At 36.4% G+C, this 18,369-nt stretch overlaps 1 protein-coding gene across 1 annotated transcript; it reads left to right on the top strand.

Annotated features, from left to right (window-relative positions):
* The first annotated feature begins 1,163 nt into the window (after window positions 1-1,163).
* LOC132553549 (alanine--glyoxylate aminotransferase-like) lies at window positions 1,164-17,348 on the top strand. Its single transcript, XM_060217804.1, has 12 exons — window positions 1,164-1,466; window positions 4,254-4,332; window positions 5,505-5,618; window positions 6,030-6,094; window positions 6,470-6,570; window positions 9,227-9,297; window positions 9,928-10,012; window positions 13,327-13,422; window positions 14,532-14,601; window positions 15,582-15,677; window positions 16,622-16,704; window positions 17,189-17,348. The coding sequence occupies exons 1-12, from the start codon at window positions 1,164-1,166 to the stop codon at window positions 17,346-17,348; spliced, it is 1,323 nt and encodes a 440-aa protein (XP_060073787.1).
* Window positions 17,349-18,369: the final 1,021 nt, after the last annotated feature.

Consider the following 18,369-nt stretch of genomic DNA (forward strand, 5'->3'; position numbering starts at 1 on the left):
TAACACAGGCCCATCAACACAGAGAAAGACATTCGGACCAAGTAATGGTAGATAACACAGGCCCATCAGCACAGAGAAAGACATTCGGACCAAGAAATGGTAGATAACACAGGCCCATCAACACACAGACACAGAGAAAGACATTCGGACCAAGTAATGGTAGATAACACAGGCCCATCAACACAGAGAAAGACATTCGGACCAAGAAATGGTAGATAACACAGGCCCATCAACACAGAGAAAGACATTCGGACCAAGTAATGGTAGATAACACAGGCCCATTAACACAAAGACACAGAGAAAGACATTCGGACCAAGAAATGGTAGATAACACAGGCCCATCAACACAGAGAAAGACATTCGAACCAAGAAATTGTGGATAACACAGGCCCATTAGCACAGAGAAAGACATTCGGACCAAGAAATGGTAGATAACACAGGCCCATCAACACAGAGAAAGACATTCGGACCAAGAAATGGTAGATAACACAGGCCCATCAACACTGAGACACAGAGAAAGTCATTAAGATCAGGAATTGGTAGACAAATTCGCCCCATCAACACAGTCATTGGGGTCAAGAGATGGTAGACATGCTCGCTCCATTAACAGTCATTGGGTCAAGAATTTGTAGACATACTCGCCCCATCAACACAGTCATTGGGGTCAAGAAATGGTCATTGTTTCTGATATTTCGATTTTTGGATTTCCCTGTTAATTTTTATTTTCAAAGCATAGAATTTCATAATTTTATTCCATATTGGAAATAGCAAAGAAATAATTTTCGAAAAGACAGTAACGCTCGTTCACCACCACTGGAAAATCAACATATATTCTCCATGGTTTATAACCCAAGGTTGTTTGTTGTAACAATATTGTACAATGTAACAGCCTCGGTAAAAAAACAGCCTACACTCCTAATCTAGATTTGAGATGAGAAAACTTACTGTAGCTAGAGACCCTCTGTATCTTCTTACCTGTCAACGAAATTTGATATCTGCTGTTATCAATTTTATCCCTTATCACGGGTCACCATACACCTGTATATCTCGTTTAAAATAATACACGGACACTATCTGCCAATGAGTGACCCATATTATGCCCACTATCTCCAGGAGACAGTAAGTTAGGAACTTAAATATAGTTGTCCGGAGAGAAATCAAAAATGGAGTCACTGAGATTTATTAGTATGCCTCGCACATACTCCGTGATGCGGAAATTGTCAACACGTCACACTACCGTATTCCGACATGGACTGCTGACCCCAAACAACCCTCAATTACCAGCAATTACTTGGATACTAGGGGCCAAGATGAGTTCCCTGTCAGCCCCTCCAGAAAGCCTTCTCCATCCAATGAATTTTCCTCGGAAGTTGCTGATGGGACCTGGTCCCTCAAACTGTCCTCCAAGGATTCTCAACGCCAGCGCCCTACCCGTCCTGGGCCACCTCCACCCGGAGTTTACCAAGGTGAGAGAAACGATACCCCTAAGATTGGGGGCTTTACATGTCGGTCAGTTAACATCAAATATTGACATATATTAATGGAAATTTGGTCAAGACGCATATTAAGCAGTTTAAGCTATTGTAAGCATATCAATTAATTGATATAATTATGGAATGTAATTTTTACGACCGAGGCGATTCAATAATCCAGTAAATGTAATTTTCTTTATTAATCGGTTAGTAAACATTCGAATGACGAGATTGAAACCAAATTCGACATACTGCAGTATATTCGTGATGTACAAGTATTATGTGATAATACGTTTGTGTATCTACTCGGATTTATTCATAAACACGAAAGTTTGAATCCGTAAAGCATTGTTATTCCCGCTTTGATTATTAAATCAAAATGGTATATAAACCTCTGCACTCAAACACTAATGAAATATAATCATGTACTCAATGATTGCTCATTTTTTCTTACCTGTCAAGATAATCTTGTAAACATGTTAATAATTCCTCTGTATGGCTGGCAATAAAGCATTAAGCTTACCAGGCATTTCGACAATGGACTCCTGTTGTTGACAGTGTCACGAAAACAGTCTCCTTCCAACAAATACTTCTGGATACGCCTTTTATTTATTATTGTTTCAATTTACAGATTTTATTGCAACATTTATTTAATTATACATTTCCCGAACTTTGAGATTATGAATGCAATGCTTTAATACTTGAATATAATATCGGTGGGAATGATGCACACCGTGGATGAGGGTAGCCACCCATATCCCTCGATCCACGCATACATCTCCACTCAACTGTTACCGTGGCCCGGCTGTTCGTGAAAACATTTTCAACGATAACTATGTCAACAGATTTATTTACTTACATGTAGATAAAGTTGACACAAATTTATGCACCAAACTTGAAGTTTATATAATTTGATACTTAGCAAAGTTGCCGTAAGTTGTAGAGAATCTACCCATGCAGTGCTTTTTAAGCTCAGTTTCCATATCTACCGTGTCGTATTAGGTTAAATCTTTACAATGTTTGACGTCATTATGAAAATAGGTGGTTTGCAGGGATTGACGTGTGATATACATTACCTACTTAACACAATAGGTATAAGATGCAGGCTACCCAGAACAGCAATAAGACATATGATCTGTTTTCATCTGAGAATAAGGATTAATTTTTCCTTGGGAATTAATTCTTTAGAATTACAGTAGAGATATGCAAATAAATTTATCATAATTTTAAAACAGTTTTAGATATCACCAAACCATCACACTCAGCTGTCTGTTTACAATTTTGTACAGAGCTGCCTACAGCTCAGTGACCCCAGACAGCAAAATATCGTGGCCCATACGCTTTGTGTTTTTAATGTATCTGTTGCTGAGGAGATAGATCAACCTACAAACTCAAATGGCTAGAAAAGATATTTGTTAAAATATCTAAACAAACAACATATCACTTCGAAATAATTGCTGGTCATGGAATGCTTTTTTTTTTAAAAAGATATGTCTCCACTGCCTTTGTTGCATTAGATGAACAATAATGAAAGTAAAAAAAATATGTCAACAGAATTATAATCCAACTTCAGTACAATAAAAATAAGACCAGATGTTCCGGAAGAGTAAGCGTCTTCTGTTTTATCGAGACAGTCAAGACAGTGTATTAACAGTTCAACAGAGAAAGCCACTTCCTAATTACTTGATGGATAAATGTATAAAATTTAGATTATGCTATCAGGAAAGGATATTGGTATGGAGAAAACGACGACGAAACAAATCCCTGTTTTGAGGACAAATACGTCATGACGGGATATTTCCGAATGTAAACAGAATGGTTGAATACCAGGTTGAAGGCTGTACGTTTCACAATCAACATGTGAATAAGGCATTGAAATTAAAAATAATATAGAAATGTTTCGTTAAGAATTCAAATTAAAATCAAAGGACTAAGCAGAATATTTTCATGTTTAATATAAGGATTGAAATGTTAGGTAAATGGAAATCAATGCACCAGGCAGAAATTTCAAGCGTCGAAACGATTGTGATGTTATTATATGATTGAAACAAATATTAATGGACTGAGCAGGATATTTGAATGCAAAAATAATGATTATGAATGAATGTACGTCTTGCGTTCTGAAATATAAGTATTTAAACGTAAATTGAAATATTGAAATTTAAAGATAATGGCTTGAATGATCAAATATTAGGGCTGAGCTGCATGTATATTTTATAAATTGTAAATTGAATGAACACTGAACTGGTTACTTTAAATCTTTTTTAAAAAAAAAACTCGCCGCTTTCGTGTTTGAAATGTGTATCATGATTAAAAAATCAAAAATATATCAAACTAAAAAATAAAGGAAAGATAATGGCATACCTACACCATCGAGTAACGGATACAGGTAACAAACCGTGAAACTATTGTTCAATATAGGATGTATAAATGTATTTATACGTGTATCATGTGTGGAATGTATTTCCATAGTAATGGCATTCTATCATTACGTATTTGTATGAAAATGTATTTGAATAATGTAGCTTTTGTTTGGCTCTCAATGAAAAAATGTGTTTTTCCTTGTGGTATATAATAATGTTAGATGTGTGTGATGCTTGTAAGTGTGCATTGTGTTTTCCATTCTCGATATGTCATTATTTGGAGTGACCTAAATTTACCCTGTATGTGTTGTCAATGAACCAGCAGACGCTTATCCTGCTGGAACACCTGGTCTTATTGGTGTCAGTGTATGTTACACTCACTTTATGGATCTTAAGTATCAACATGTTATCTTTTCAGATAATGGACGAGGTTAAAAACGGTATCATGTATGCCTTTCAGACCAACAATAAGTGGACAGTGTGTGTATCTGGGACAGGTAAGTTACCACTGGTTATAGCTACCACCATGTTTTGATGATCTAATTATAATATCAAATGTGTTGAATGTGTCGTTCGGTAACTTCCTGTCACCTCAAAGGATTGCTGTTGTGATAAGAAATGAGATGTTAGGTTACATGCAGGTACAGTGTTTAGTAACATTAAGTTACCGATAAGCATTATTATGTCCCGTTAGAGTGATAAGTAGTAATGAATTGTCTATATCCCGTTAGGGTTACCAGTAGTAATGAATGCTCTATATCCCGTTAGGGTTACCAGTAGTAATGAATTGTTTGTATTCCGTTAGGGTTACCAGTAGTAATGAATTGTCTATATCCCGTTAGGGTTACTAGTAGTAATGAATTGTCTATATCCTGTTAGGGTTACCAGTAGTAATGAATTGTCTATATCCCGTTAGGGTTACCAGTAGTAATGAATTGTCTATATCCCGTTAGGGTTACCAGTAGTAATGAATTGTCTATATCCCGTTAGGGTTACCAGTAGTAATGAATTGTCTATATCCCGTTAGGGTTACCAGTAGTAATGAATTGTCTATATCCCGTTAGGGTTACCAGTAGTAATGAATTGTCTATATCCCGTTAGGGTTACCAGTAGTAATTAATTGTCTATATCCCGTTAGGGTTACCAGTAGTAATGAATTGTCTATATCCCGTTAGGGTTACCAGTAGTAATGAATTGTCTATATCCTGTTAAGGTTACCAGTAGTAATGAATTATCTATGTCCTGTTAGGGTTACCAGTAGTAATGAATTGTCTATATTCCGTTAGGGTTACTAGTAGTAATGAATTGTCTATGTCCTGTTAGGGTTACCAGTAGTAATGAATTGTCTATATCCTGTTAGGGTTACCAGTAGTAATGAATATTCTGTATCCTGTTAGGGTTACCAGTAGTAATGAATATTCTGTATCCTGTTAGGGTTACCAGTAGTAATGAATTGTCTATATCCTGTTAGGGTTACCAGTAGTAATGAATTGTCTATATCCCGTTAGGGTTACCAGTAATAATGAATTGTCTATATCCCGTTAGGGTTACCAGTAGTAATGAATTGTCTATATCCCGTTAGGATTACCAGTAGTAATGAATTGTCTATATCCCGTTAGGGTTACCAGTAGTAATGAATTGTCTATATCCTGTCTATGTACCATTGAAGGTCATGCAGCCATGGAAGCAGCGTGTTGTAACTTACTACAGCCAGGGGAGACCACTCTAGTAAGTGTCAACGGCCTGTGGGGTGATCGCTTTGCTGACATGGCAGAAAGAAGTGGTGAGTGAAGACCTCATTCTTATTGATCATACTACACATGATGTCAGAACTAAGCAATGCATACCTAGCTCTCATGCTTAAAACTTAGTTCATCAGTCACTAGACGGCACAACATCTGCAAACAATCATCCTTTATTTTAGCCAGGCAGGTGAAGACCTTAAGACATGCACATTTGGACTAAAAGCAGATTTAAAATAATTCCGAAGTCGAAAATACCCTGTAGGCGGCCATGATTGTGACCTGTCATACTTATATTACTGTAAATTCACCGTTCTCGTATTCTTTGGGTAACCTTGATACAATCATACCGAGTGACAATTATTTTAAAGTTATCGCATTGTTAAAGATAGCCAAACATCATGGCCAATTAATGTAACGAGCATTGTGATGTCTCTACATCGTATTTGTAGGTGCTGTTGTTAAGAAAATGCACAAGCCCATGGGGCAAGTATTCAGTCTGGCAGACATTGAGCAGGTGAGGACAGTTACTCTACACCACAATAAATCTCACACTACCATAACTTACGTCAGCTAATGGTGACACTTCACAAGAATCACGAGACAGAATATGTAATGCCAACATGTATCATTATCTCTATAAAGCTTCTCTGTCCCTGAGAATTCATTATTTGTCTTACTCTAGCTAATTATCTTTCTAATGGAAGTTGATATCCACCTGTGTATCATTTGTACAATTTTCTATAAATAACGCAGAATACATGCGATGTTTTCTATACTTACTTAAGCATTCTAAATGTGTTTTCGAAACATCTAATAGATAAACGTTTCAGAGTACATTCCCTTAGAGATATCCAAAACTCAAATTCAAATTCTGAATTTTTTTTAAAAGGGCTTGCAAAAATATAAACCGGCGTTGCTGTTCATTACCCATGGTGAATCATCAGGTTCCACGTTACAGCCGCTAGAGGGCGTAGGAAAACTTTGTCACAAGTAAGTCTCATTCTTATATAGAGCATTTCTTCAGATAGGTATAGATGTTGGTATAGTCAGAAAAAAATACATATTGCTAAGAAATGTGGTCTATTTCTACAACTTGGACTGTCATTTATTCAGCAAGGCGAGTGCAGTTTAGACCAATCGACTCATCAGCTTAGTATAAAGCAGTTCTCATACACCATCCACTCTATCAAACAGTTTTTATAAATATCCGGAAGAAACTCTCCAAGAATACATTTTTTTTATTCTATCGTTGCTATTTGCATAAGTAGAAATACATGTAATGAAAACAGCTCTTAACTAGAGGACGTATAATCATTCTCACAAATGTACCTTGAATGACATTTTATCTAAATTAAAGAGCTTTGTTCCAGTGGAGTATGTACTTCAGAATGCTAATGTAGCACTGTTATCGGAAATTATTTGTACTGGGTATGGGCGTTTGTTACAATACCTCTTCACTCGATTGTCATGGTAACAGGGTAGTGACGCTGATGGTGGCAATACCAACTTCATTATTCCTGTTATAATTATACATGGGCTGTCATTTGACGATAATTTCGTGATATGATAAGTTTTTGTTACAACAGACTATTGAAAATTTGTCTTCATTATCATCAAATCCTATTTTATCAAATGTTATACTGAAGTCACTTACTGGTCCTTACTCGACTGCACCAACTGCGACATTTCAACACGAGGCTTGTTTCCGCGTCAGATTGTGGCAGTATTTGAACCCTTTTAGAGTGCAGATTCATGAACATAAAAAAAATGCCAACATGCCAAAAGTATTTACACGCAGATCAGTGAAAAAGCACAGGAAGAATCAGACCAGGTGTCCGTAAGGTAAAGCGTCTTCTGCTTGAACGAAGACACTCTCCATTTCAATCTTGGTCCATTGATACTGTCAGATTCCAAAAGGATTACAAGTCAATAACAACATCATTAGACAACAAGCATCAATCACGTCAAAACTTCATATCGTACAAGGACGTAGAGTGTTTCCCATTGTATCACTGAGTTTATCTGCACGAAAATCTGATGATAGGATCAAACTCTTGATTATCGACTCCTGCGCCTACCATAGTTGTGGACGCGGACATGTAACTACCAAGAAAAAACAACTTTCCAGTAACGTGAAATTATCACACTTATCAAACAGCTTGGAGGGGGCACCTCAATTGAAGATGTCTTTTAAAACCAATTCGGCGTATGTATGACAGCTCGTTTAGTATTGACTGACTTCAATAGCGTTGCTGTGATAATATTTAAACCAAATGTATGTAGCTACTATGTAATTTTCTCTCGAAAAATGGACAAAATGTATTCTACGTCTTTCAGCGATACATTTACGGCGTCAATACCAATCACGGCAAGTTCTGACAAATGAAAGGAAAGTTGACGAAATTGAAACTAAAGTATATTATTTCACGATAACTTTTTGAGTAGAGATTAGCATTTCTGAATTATAACATCCAATTTTAAGACAAGATTGTTAGGAAAATCTCATGGATTTATTTTTTTTTTATCATTTTATTTTCAAAACAAAATATCAGCCATGTCAAAATATCTATAGCAATGGCGTTGGCTGGTGTTGTCCTCATGATTTTTCTTCCTTTTTTATTATCGATCTGTAGAATTTACACTTGACGGTATTGGACGTGACATTTTCATCATCCGATATTAAGTTTAAGTCTTATATAATAAAAAGGAAATATAATACGGAAATCTAGACAGCCACATCGGTAAAGACCTGGGGCTATTTCCGGAAAAGAAAATGTCATTCGAAAATAACTCAATTTGAATTCCGGATCTATCATGCGACGATATGTGTACATTAATGAGGTGCTATTGTCAGGTCAGGTGGACGCCACAGATGAGTCTTTCACTTGAAATATACTGTTTACCTCGACAACATCTGCATCATACAAAGGTCAAATTTAGAAATCGTACTTGGCGAACTAGGTGTGTCTGTGGTCTTTTTCCATTTTGATCAGGTGCATATTTAAGCAATGAGAAAGGTCGACTTACCACTAAGATTAATTAACTTCTATAAAAGCACATAATTGTCATTCATTTTCTGTCTGACATTCGTAATGATAATACTCAGATACATTGTTTGCTGGCGAAACTGTTCATATTTCATACAGTTTCGAGAACACTGATCTTCGATAATGAATACATTGATAACCAGAGGGTCTGACTGACCTATCACAATCGTGCCTTGTCCGTCGTTCTGCGTGATTCGCTTGCGCCGTCCGTATACAAGACACTCCTCCAACACTCTAGGTTGAATCCCCTTAAGAGGAAATTCTAATACTGTACTTAATTTGCTACTCCTTCTAAATGACTGGCTGGATTTCAAACACATTTGCGTGAAACATTCCGAAATGAAGTATGATTCCAATAACAAGGTTAGGAGAGAAAGCTTGCTTTACTTCCTAGTCCTACACAACATTGTCTAAAATATCACTTTGGCAATATTTTGCATAAATGATGTTGTTCTGGCCAGGGGGCTGGAAGGGCTAGCCCTAATGAAATAATGAGCAATGACATTCGTCTTTAAGTTCTGCTTGTCTTGTTTATTGTTCAGATGTAATGTGGTTCTTCAATGTTCGGTTTTAATTCAGTCTTTTTGTTTATTTTTCAGATACAACTGCTTGCTTCTCGTGGACTCCGTGGCGGCGCTAGGTGGCGTCCCCATGTACATGGACGATTGGGGTAGGTAGTAAAACCCAAAGACTTACGTCACTGGTCAATTATATATCATTCCATACTTATAACAATCTTCCTTGAGTATTCGGTATTTTTGTAAAACTGATATGATATGATTAACCTGCGTTGATACATTAATAACTGTAAAAATAAGACTGACGAGGTCAAAGTTCATTAATGTCTGGCAAGGGCCTTCGTGTACTTAGATTTCCCATAGGATGATATTGAAAAATTTAACGAAAATGTCAGCATTTCTCCTGAACTCAAATAACACTTTCATATCGACAAGTTTATCAAATAATTTCCCGAATTCAGAAAACGTCCGTGCTACTGGGACAAGACCGTTTTGACATGTGTCGTAAACGTTATTTTACTTTCCAATCGTAAAAGTGATGAGACAGTGCAAATTTCTGTTATACATGTTATTCCTGTCACAACACCACTCTCTTGATAACGGATATGTTTTTTTTTCTGGTGAAAGTGTCTCTGTGATAATGAAGAGATACATTTAAATAAATAGCATTATGGTTACCAAAGGAAGCACTGATTGTGTTACCATGGCTGCCATGAAAAGGGTGCTGCATATCAGACGTGCTCGGAAAGCAAGCTAATACCGCCATGTCACTTCTTATTTAGAAATTGACGTGTTGTACACGGGATCACAGAAAGTGTTGAGTGCTCCCCCAGGAGCCAGTCCGATCTCCTTCTCGGAAAAGGCCAGGTACGACCCATGGTTATCTCCCTTATATTTTCTTCTGTCTGCGTTCATTCCTCTATTCACAATTTACCTGTCTGTCGAAATTTGCAAAACGCACACAGGCTTTCAAAATCCACAAAACATATTTTAGCTTCCTAAATCTACACAACACATATCAACTTTGTAAATCTAATCTACAAAACAAATAGCATCCTTCTAAATCCACAAGAAACATATCAGCTTTCTAAACCTGCAAAACATATATCAGCTTTTTAATTTTAAAAGAAATATATAAGTTTTCTAAATCTCCAAGACACATATCAGCTTTTAAAATAAAAAAAAAGTCATATCAGCTTTCTAAATCCACAGAAAACATTTCAACCTCATAAACAAATCTGCTTTCTACATCTAGAAAATACACATCAGCTTTCTAAATCTGCAAGAAACATTTCAGCTTTCTAAATCTACAAGAAACATTTCAGCTTTCTAAATCTACAAGAAACATTCCAGCTTTCTAAATCTACAAGAAACATTTCAGCTTTCTAAATCTACAAGAAACATTTCAGCTTTCTAAATCTACAAGAAACATTCCAGCTTTCTAAATCTACAAGAAATATTCCAGCTTTCTAAATCTACAAGAAATATTCCAGCTTTCTAAATCTACAAGAAACATTTCAGCTTTCTAAATCTACAAGAAACATTTCAGCTTTCTAAACCTACAAGAAATATCTCAGCTTTCTTAATCTGCAAGAAACATTTCAGCTTTCTCGATCTACAAGAAACATTTCAGCTTTCTAAATCTACAAGAAACATTTCAGCTTTCTAAATCTACAAGAAACATTCCAGCTTTCTAAATCTACATTCCAGCTTTCTAAATCTACAAGAAATATTTCAGCTTTCTTAATCTGCAAGAAACATTTCAGCTTTCTCGATCTACAAGAAACATTTCAGCTTTCTCGATCTACAAGAAACATTTCAGCTTTCTAAATCTACAAGAAACATTTCAGCTTTCTCGATCTACAAGAAACATTTCAGCTTTATCAATCTACTAAAAACATTTCATCTTTCTAAATCTGCAAGAAACATTTCAGCTTTCTCAATCTACAAGAAACATTTCAGTTTTCTAAATCTCCACAACATACAAATCGTCAAAGATTTGACTTGGGTTCATTAATATATTTCTATTGTGTACCGGCGATATCCTTGCTTACAAGAAATGTCCTTGTTTACAGGAGATGTCCTTGTTTACAGGAGATGTTTACATGAGATATCCTTGCTTACAAGAAATGTCCTTGTTTACAGGAGATGTCCTTGTTTACAGGAGATGTCCTTGTTTACAAGAGATGTTTACATGAGATATCCTTGCTTACAAGAAATGTCCTTGTTTACAGGAGTTGTCCTTGTTTACAGGAGATGTCCTTGTTAACAGGAGATGTCCTTGTTTACAGGAGATGTCCTTGCTTACAAGAAATGTCCTTGTTTACAGGAGATGTCCTTGTTTACAGGAGATGTCCTTGCTTACAAGAAATGTCCTTGTTTACAGGAGATGTCCTTGTTTACAGGAGATATCCTTGCTTACAAGAAATGTCCTTGTTTACAGGGGATGTCCTTGTTTACAGGGGATGTCCTTGTTTACAGGAGATGTCCTTGCTTACAAGAAATGTCCTTGTTTACAGGAGATATCCTTGTTTACATGATATGTCCTTGTTTACAGGAGATGTCCTTGTTTACAGGAGATGTCCTTGCTTACAAGAAATGTCTTTGTTTACAGGAGATGTCCTTGTTTACAGGAGATGTGCTTGTTTACAGGAGATGTCCTTGCTTACAAGAAATGTCCTTGTTTACAGGAGATGTCCTTGTTTACAGGAGATGTCCTCGTTTACAGGAGATGTCCTTGTTTACATGAGATGTCCTTGTTTACAGGAGATGTCCTTGCTTACAAGAAATGTCCTTGTTTACAGGAGATGTCCTTGTTTACAGGAGATGTCCTTGCTTACAAGAAATGTCCTTGTTTACAGGAGATGTCCTTGTTTACAGGAGATGTCCTTGTTTACAGGAGATGTCCTTGCTTACAAGAAATGTCCTTGTTTACAGGAGATGTCCTTGTTTACAGGAGATGTCCTTGCTTACAAGAAATGTCCTTGTTTACAGGAGATGTCCTTGTTTACATGAGATATCCTTGTTTACAGGAGATGTCCTTGTTTACAGGAGATGTCCTTGTTTACAGGAGATGTTTACATGAGATATCCTTGTTTACAGGAGATGTCCTTGTTTACAGGAGATGTCCTTGCTTACAAGAAATGTCCTTGTTTACAGGAGATGTCCTTGTTTACAGGAGATGTCCTTGCTTACAAGAAATGTCCTTGTTTACAGGAGATGTCCTTGTTTACAGGAGATGTCCTTGTTTACAGGAGATGTCCTTGTTTACAGGAGATGTTTACATGAGATATCCTTGTTTACAGGAGATGTCCTTGTTTACAGGAGATGTCCTTGTTTACAGGGGATGTCCTTGTTTGAAGGAGATGTCCTTGTTTACAGGGGATGTCCTTGTTTACAGGATATGTCCTTGTTAACAGGAGATATCCTTGTTAACATGAGATGTCCTTGTTTACAGGGGATGTCCTTGTTTACAGGGGATGTCCTTGTTTACATGAGATATCATTGTTTACAGGAGATGTCCTTGTTTACAGGAGATGTCCTTGTTTACATGAGATATCCTTGTTTACATGAGATATCATTGTTTACAGGAGATATCCTTGTTTACAGGAGATGTTTACATGAGATGTCCTTGTTTACAGGAGATGTCCTTGCATACAGGAGATATCCTTGTTTACATGAGATGTCCTTGTTTACAGGGGATGTCCTTGTTTAAAGGAGATGTCCTTGTTTACAGGAGATGTCCTTGTTTACAGGAGATATCCTTGTTTACAGGAGATGTCCTTGTTTACATGAGATGTCCTTGTTTACAGGAGATGTCCTTGTTTACAGGAGATGTTTACATGAGATATCCTTGTTTACAGGAGATGTCCTTGTTTACAGGAGATATCCTTGTTTACAGGAGATGTCCTTGTTTACATGAGATATCCTTGTTTACATGATATATCATTGTTTACAGGAGATATCCTTGTTTGCAGGAGATGTTCTTGCGACGAAATCTTTTTCTCCGGAAATGTAAATCTACCCCTTTCACCATCACTTCCCCATCCTGCTCACTTCATTCGTCGTCAATTTTTCCACGTTGATATCTCATTATGTTCATTACCAATGAAATTCTATGATAGCAAGGTAGGTGAAATGTTGTTTTTAATCTTAATATGTTTTATTTGTTTCTTTCCCAGAGCTAAAGTGTTAAGTCGAACCGTTCCTGTGAGATCATTTTACTTCGATATGAACCATCTTGCTAACTACTGGGGGTGTGACGAGGGACCCCGAAGGTATATACAGTTTCAGTTTTCCGAAAGGATTTAGTTCTTGTGAAGTACATCATCAGATGGTTATTCGGCAGAGTAGATGAAAGAAAAGACATGAGGTTATTCACTGGAAAATTCCTCACACAGAATAAATCACGCATGGTTCCATTTGGACGAACAAGAGTAATTTCTATATGTCGATATAAGTCATGTGACAATCTTTGTAAACTAGGTTTATAGTGTGTTTGATTGATTGGTTGGTTGGTTTTACTATAGGAAACACTATTAAACAGGTCGAATATTACATTTTCATAGTTTGTAATTTACCTTTATATTTTTCTCTGTATATATACTCTATACATATATAACCATATGAGGAGAAATCAAATAGGGCGATAATAACTCAAAATTCTAAATAAAAGATGGATAACATCAAAATATCAGTTTGAGTCAAGTGAAGAGGATATCCTTAAATATTACATTACATAGCCTTAACTATTATATTACATAGCCTTAACTATTATATTCATAGCCTTAACTATTACATTACATAGCCTTAACTATTATATTAAATATCCTTAACTATTACATTACATAGCCTTAACTATTACATTACATAGCCTTAACTATTATATTAAATAGCCTTATCTATTACATTACATAGCCTTAACTATTATATTAAATATCCTTATCTATTACATTACATAGCCTTAACTATTATATTAAATATCCTTAACTATTACATTACATAGCCTTAACTATTACATTACATAGCCTTAACTATTACATTACATAGCCTTAACTATTATATTAAATAGCCTTATCTATTACATTAAATATCCTTATCTATTACATTAAATATCCTTATCTATTACATTAAATCCTTGTCTATTACATGAAATATCCTTATCTATTACATTAAATATCCTTATCTATTACATTAAATATCTTTTCCTATTACATTATATATCCTTATCTATTACATTAAATATCCTTGTCTATTACATTAAATATCCTTATCTATTACATTAAATATCCTTGTCTATTACATTAAATATCTTTACCTATTACATTATATATCCTTCCTATTTACATTACATATGTTTACCTCTAACGTTGACTTATTCGACCAGGTATCACCACACAGGCCCTATCGCAAGTGTGTACGCCCTGAGGGAGGGTCTATCCCGATTGGCTGAGGAGGTAAGATTTGATAATCTTCTGTCCTCTTGGTCACTGATTATACTACCCTTCGTTGGTGTGTGGGCGCAAAACACGAACAAGTTTCATACGTATTTGTTGTTGTGTTAGCTTACAACTAATATGTATTGGTCGCTGATTTCTTTAATTCTTCCTTCACCTAGAATTATCCCAAAAACAAGCGGAATAAAGATATTTTTGATTGCCTTCCTAGAAAAAAAGTCGCTAGCAATTTATAAGTGGAAAATTCGTGTGATTTGTGTGCTATGCATTCATCTGAAGAGCCCCGGTGTCGTGTTTTCTATTGATATAAAAACTATATTAAAATTTAATGAAATCAAATCATGCACATTAAAACAGCAATGGCGACCGATGTTTGCCCTTCTGTCGAATGAGGACACGTGCATCAGTTCACGTGAATTTGCATGACGTTACCATAGAAATCGCATTGTTTGCACGGAGACATCCGACTTTCTGTATCACAGGGAAAAGAAAAAAACTCGTCGTAAACAACATTTGATATTAGAATTAGATCATTGAGAGACGTAGGAGAAGCAAAGGGTATCAATTTCGTAGTAACAACAATGCTGATTAGAGTCTAGACTAGTTAGGGTTTCTCTTCGGACAAGACATCAATCTGAGAAAATCCTCGCACACAAATGACTCGAAGACTTGATTGTATTTGTCATTTTTCATGTCCTTATTTTGCCAACTTTTGTCGATTTTTTCAGTTTGATTTACGAATGTATTTAACATGTATTTATTTGTTATCTCATATATAAACAGTCGACAAATAAATGGACAGTCTGGGCAGGGAGAGATGATATCTATAATATCGTCAGCTGGTATATACTGAATTGATACATATATAGATAAGATGTTAGGTTCTACAGCTCAAACATGATGTATACTTCGGTTTTGTAATAATCTTTCTTTTGGCCGCCGCTTCTTCATGTTGTATGTCGCTACATATTTTGTCTCAGGGGTTAGAAGAAAGCTGGAACAACCACAAACGATGTGCGGAGATGTTACACGATGGCTTGGCTAGTCTTGGTCTAGAACTACTCGTCACAGACAAGGTAAAATGTTAGTTTGGTTCACCCTGGTCTTGAACTGTGTGTCACACACAAGGTAAGATGTATGTGATGTCTGTTGAGTAACACAAGTTTTGTCCACCCTGTCCGAGAAGTATGTGTCATATACAAGGTAAGATGTATGTGATGTCTGTTGAGTAACACAAGTTTTGTCCACCCTGTCCGAGAAGTATGTGTCACACACAAGGTAAGATGTATGTGATGTCTGTTGAGTAACACAAGTTTTGTCCACCCTGTCCGAGAAGTATGTGTCATATACAAGGTAAGATGTATGTGATGTCTGTTGAGTAACACAAGTTTTGTCCACCCTGTTCCAGAACTTTGTGTCACACACAAGGTAAGATGTTTGTGATGTCTGTTGAGTAACACAAGTTTTGTCCACCCTGTCCCAGAAGTATGTGTCATATACAAGGTAAGATGTATGTGATGTCTGTTGAGTAACACAAGTTTTGTCCACCCTGTTCCAGAACTTTGTGTCACACACAAGGTAAGATGTTTGTGATGTCTGTTGAGTAACACAAGTTTTGTCCACCCTGTCCCAGAAGTATGTGTCATATACAAGGTAAGATGTTTGTGATGTCTGTTGGGTAACACAAGTTTTGTTCATCTTGGTCTAGAGCATGCTGTGTCTGATTAAGCTCTATCTTAATTCTGTGCACGAATTGGAAGACAGGGAACAAGTGAGATTGACATTGTGAATAGAAAATGAATCCTTGTAGTAAACATATTGATAAAAATGTTCATAAAGCAACATTGTATTTAAAGTAATTAAACTCTCAATTAAGAGTGATAATATAGAAGAAGTACTTCGGGATGTATTAAAATAAAGAATCTATTTGACTTCAGCGTCCATATACCTCCATCAGTGTCACCATCAGTGTCGCCATCATTGTCACATTAATCTAGATTTTTATATTCTATTTCTGCAGTCAGTTCGCCTTCCCTGTGTAACCGCTATCTGGGTTCCCTCTGATGTCAATTGGAAGCACGTGGCAGATTACGCTATGAACACGTGAGATTATATAATATTGATACGTTTACAATAATCAAGTTATCGACATCACTACTGAACAGCTGTCTGGTGTAGTTTAAATTAATCAGTAGACTTGTTGTATCTTATTCTAAATTTGTGTTGAAAGGTGACATTATGGTTCTCATCTTGTAATATCTTTTTGCATATGACAGCACACCATGGCAAGGTCGCCTACACTCGTAATAAGATTGAAACTCTCAACTAAAAATATATGATGATACACTGTCCAGATAGAGCTCAGCATCCAGTGTTTAACTTCCTATTTTCGATGATAGACATGCCATACAAAAAAAAGAGGAGCCAGTTTTTTTTTTTTTTTTACATGGCTACGAAACCCGTTATTTCTGCAGACAGAAATACAATAAAGTTTCACACAAATTATGTGACAAAGCGTCTGAAAGATTTGAGTGTATGATCGTAAACCTTGTATACATGTATATATTTTTTCTGTGTTAACCTACAGGTACAGGGTTGAGATATCCGGCGGACTCGGAGATTTAGCCGGGAAAATTTGGCGAATAGGAATCATGGGATACAATGCTACCCCTGACAACGTAAAACTGGTGCTGCGGGCATTGAAGGAAGGGATCCAACAGGACAGACAGAAGCAGTCAAAACTGTAATCTCAAAGATCAAAGAATGTACTCTCACTAAAAGAGAGCGATTTGTGCCAGGAAAGTTAGCTGTCTTTGGCACATAGCTGTAACAATATTTTCTGTTGAAGATATTTGATATATACTGCAGATTAGAGACAAGGTCTTGGCTAATTTCAATACGGTATCATAGCAATATAAAATGATATAATACCTCACAGTAACTGAGGGGATACATGTACTCATATCCACATTTATATGTATTGTATTACCCTGACAACAAGGTAGTTATGGGTGTTATCACCCTGACAACAAGGTAGTTATGGGTGTTATTACCCGGACAACAAGGTAGTTATGGGTGTTATTACCCTGACAAAAAGGTAGTTATGGGTGTTATTACCCTGACAACAAGGTAGTTATGGGTGTTATTACCCTGACAACAAGGTAGTTATGGGTGTTATTACCCTGACAACAAGGTAGTTATGGGTGTTATTACCCTGACAACAAGGTAGTTATGGGTGTTATTACCCTGAAAACAAGGTAGTTATGGGTGTTATTACCCTGACAACAAGGTAGTTATGGGTGTTATTACCCGGACAACAAGGTAGTTATGGGTGTTATTACCCTGACAAAAAGGTAGTTATGGGTGTTATTACCCTGACAACAAGGTAGTTATGGGTGTTATTACCCTGACAACAAGGTAGTTATGGTGTTATTACCTTGACAACAGGGTAGTTATGGGTGTTATCACCCTGACAACAAGGTAGTTATGGGTGTTATTACCTTGACAACAGGGTAGTTATGGGTGTTATCACCCTGACAACAAGGTAGTTATGGGTGTTATTACCCTGACAACAAGGTAGTTATGGTGTTATTACCTTGACAACAGGGTAGTTATGGGTGTTATCATCCTGACAACAAGGTAGTTATGAGTGTTATTACCCTGACAACAAGGTAGTTATGGGTGTTATTACCCTGACAACAAGGTAGTTATGTAATGGGTGTTATTACCCTGACAACAAGGTAGTTATGGTGTTATTACCTTGACAAC

The sequence above is a fragment of the Ylistrum balloti genome, unplaced genomic scaffold (assembly GCF_031769215.1).
Source record: "Ylistrum balloti isolate Yb309-2 unplaced genomic scaffold, AGI_CSIRO_Ybal_v1 Utg370332, whole genome shotgun sequence".
In the NCBI taxonomy this organism is placed as follows: Eukaryota; Metazoa; Mollusca; class Bivalvia; order Pectinida; family Pectinidae; genus Ylistrum; species Ylistrum balloti.

Excerpts from the sequence above, each read along its gene's own strand:
- LOC132553549 (XM_060217804.1), top strand. The coding sequence starts at position 1,164 with ATGGAGTCACTGAGATTTATTAGTATGCCTCGCACATACTCCGTGATG. Across the intron at positions 14,602-15,581 it reads TATCCCGATTGGCTGAGGAG|GGGTTAGAAGAAAGCTGGAA; the intron begins GTAAGATTTGAT and ends ATTTTGTCTCAG. Across the intron at positions 15,678-16,621 it reads AACTACTCGTCACAGACAAG|TCAGTTCGCCTTCCCTGTGT; the intron begins GTAAAATGTTAG and ends CTATTTCTGCAG.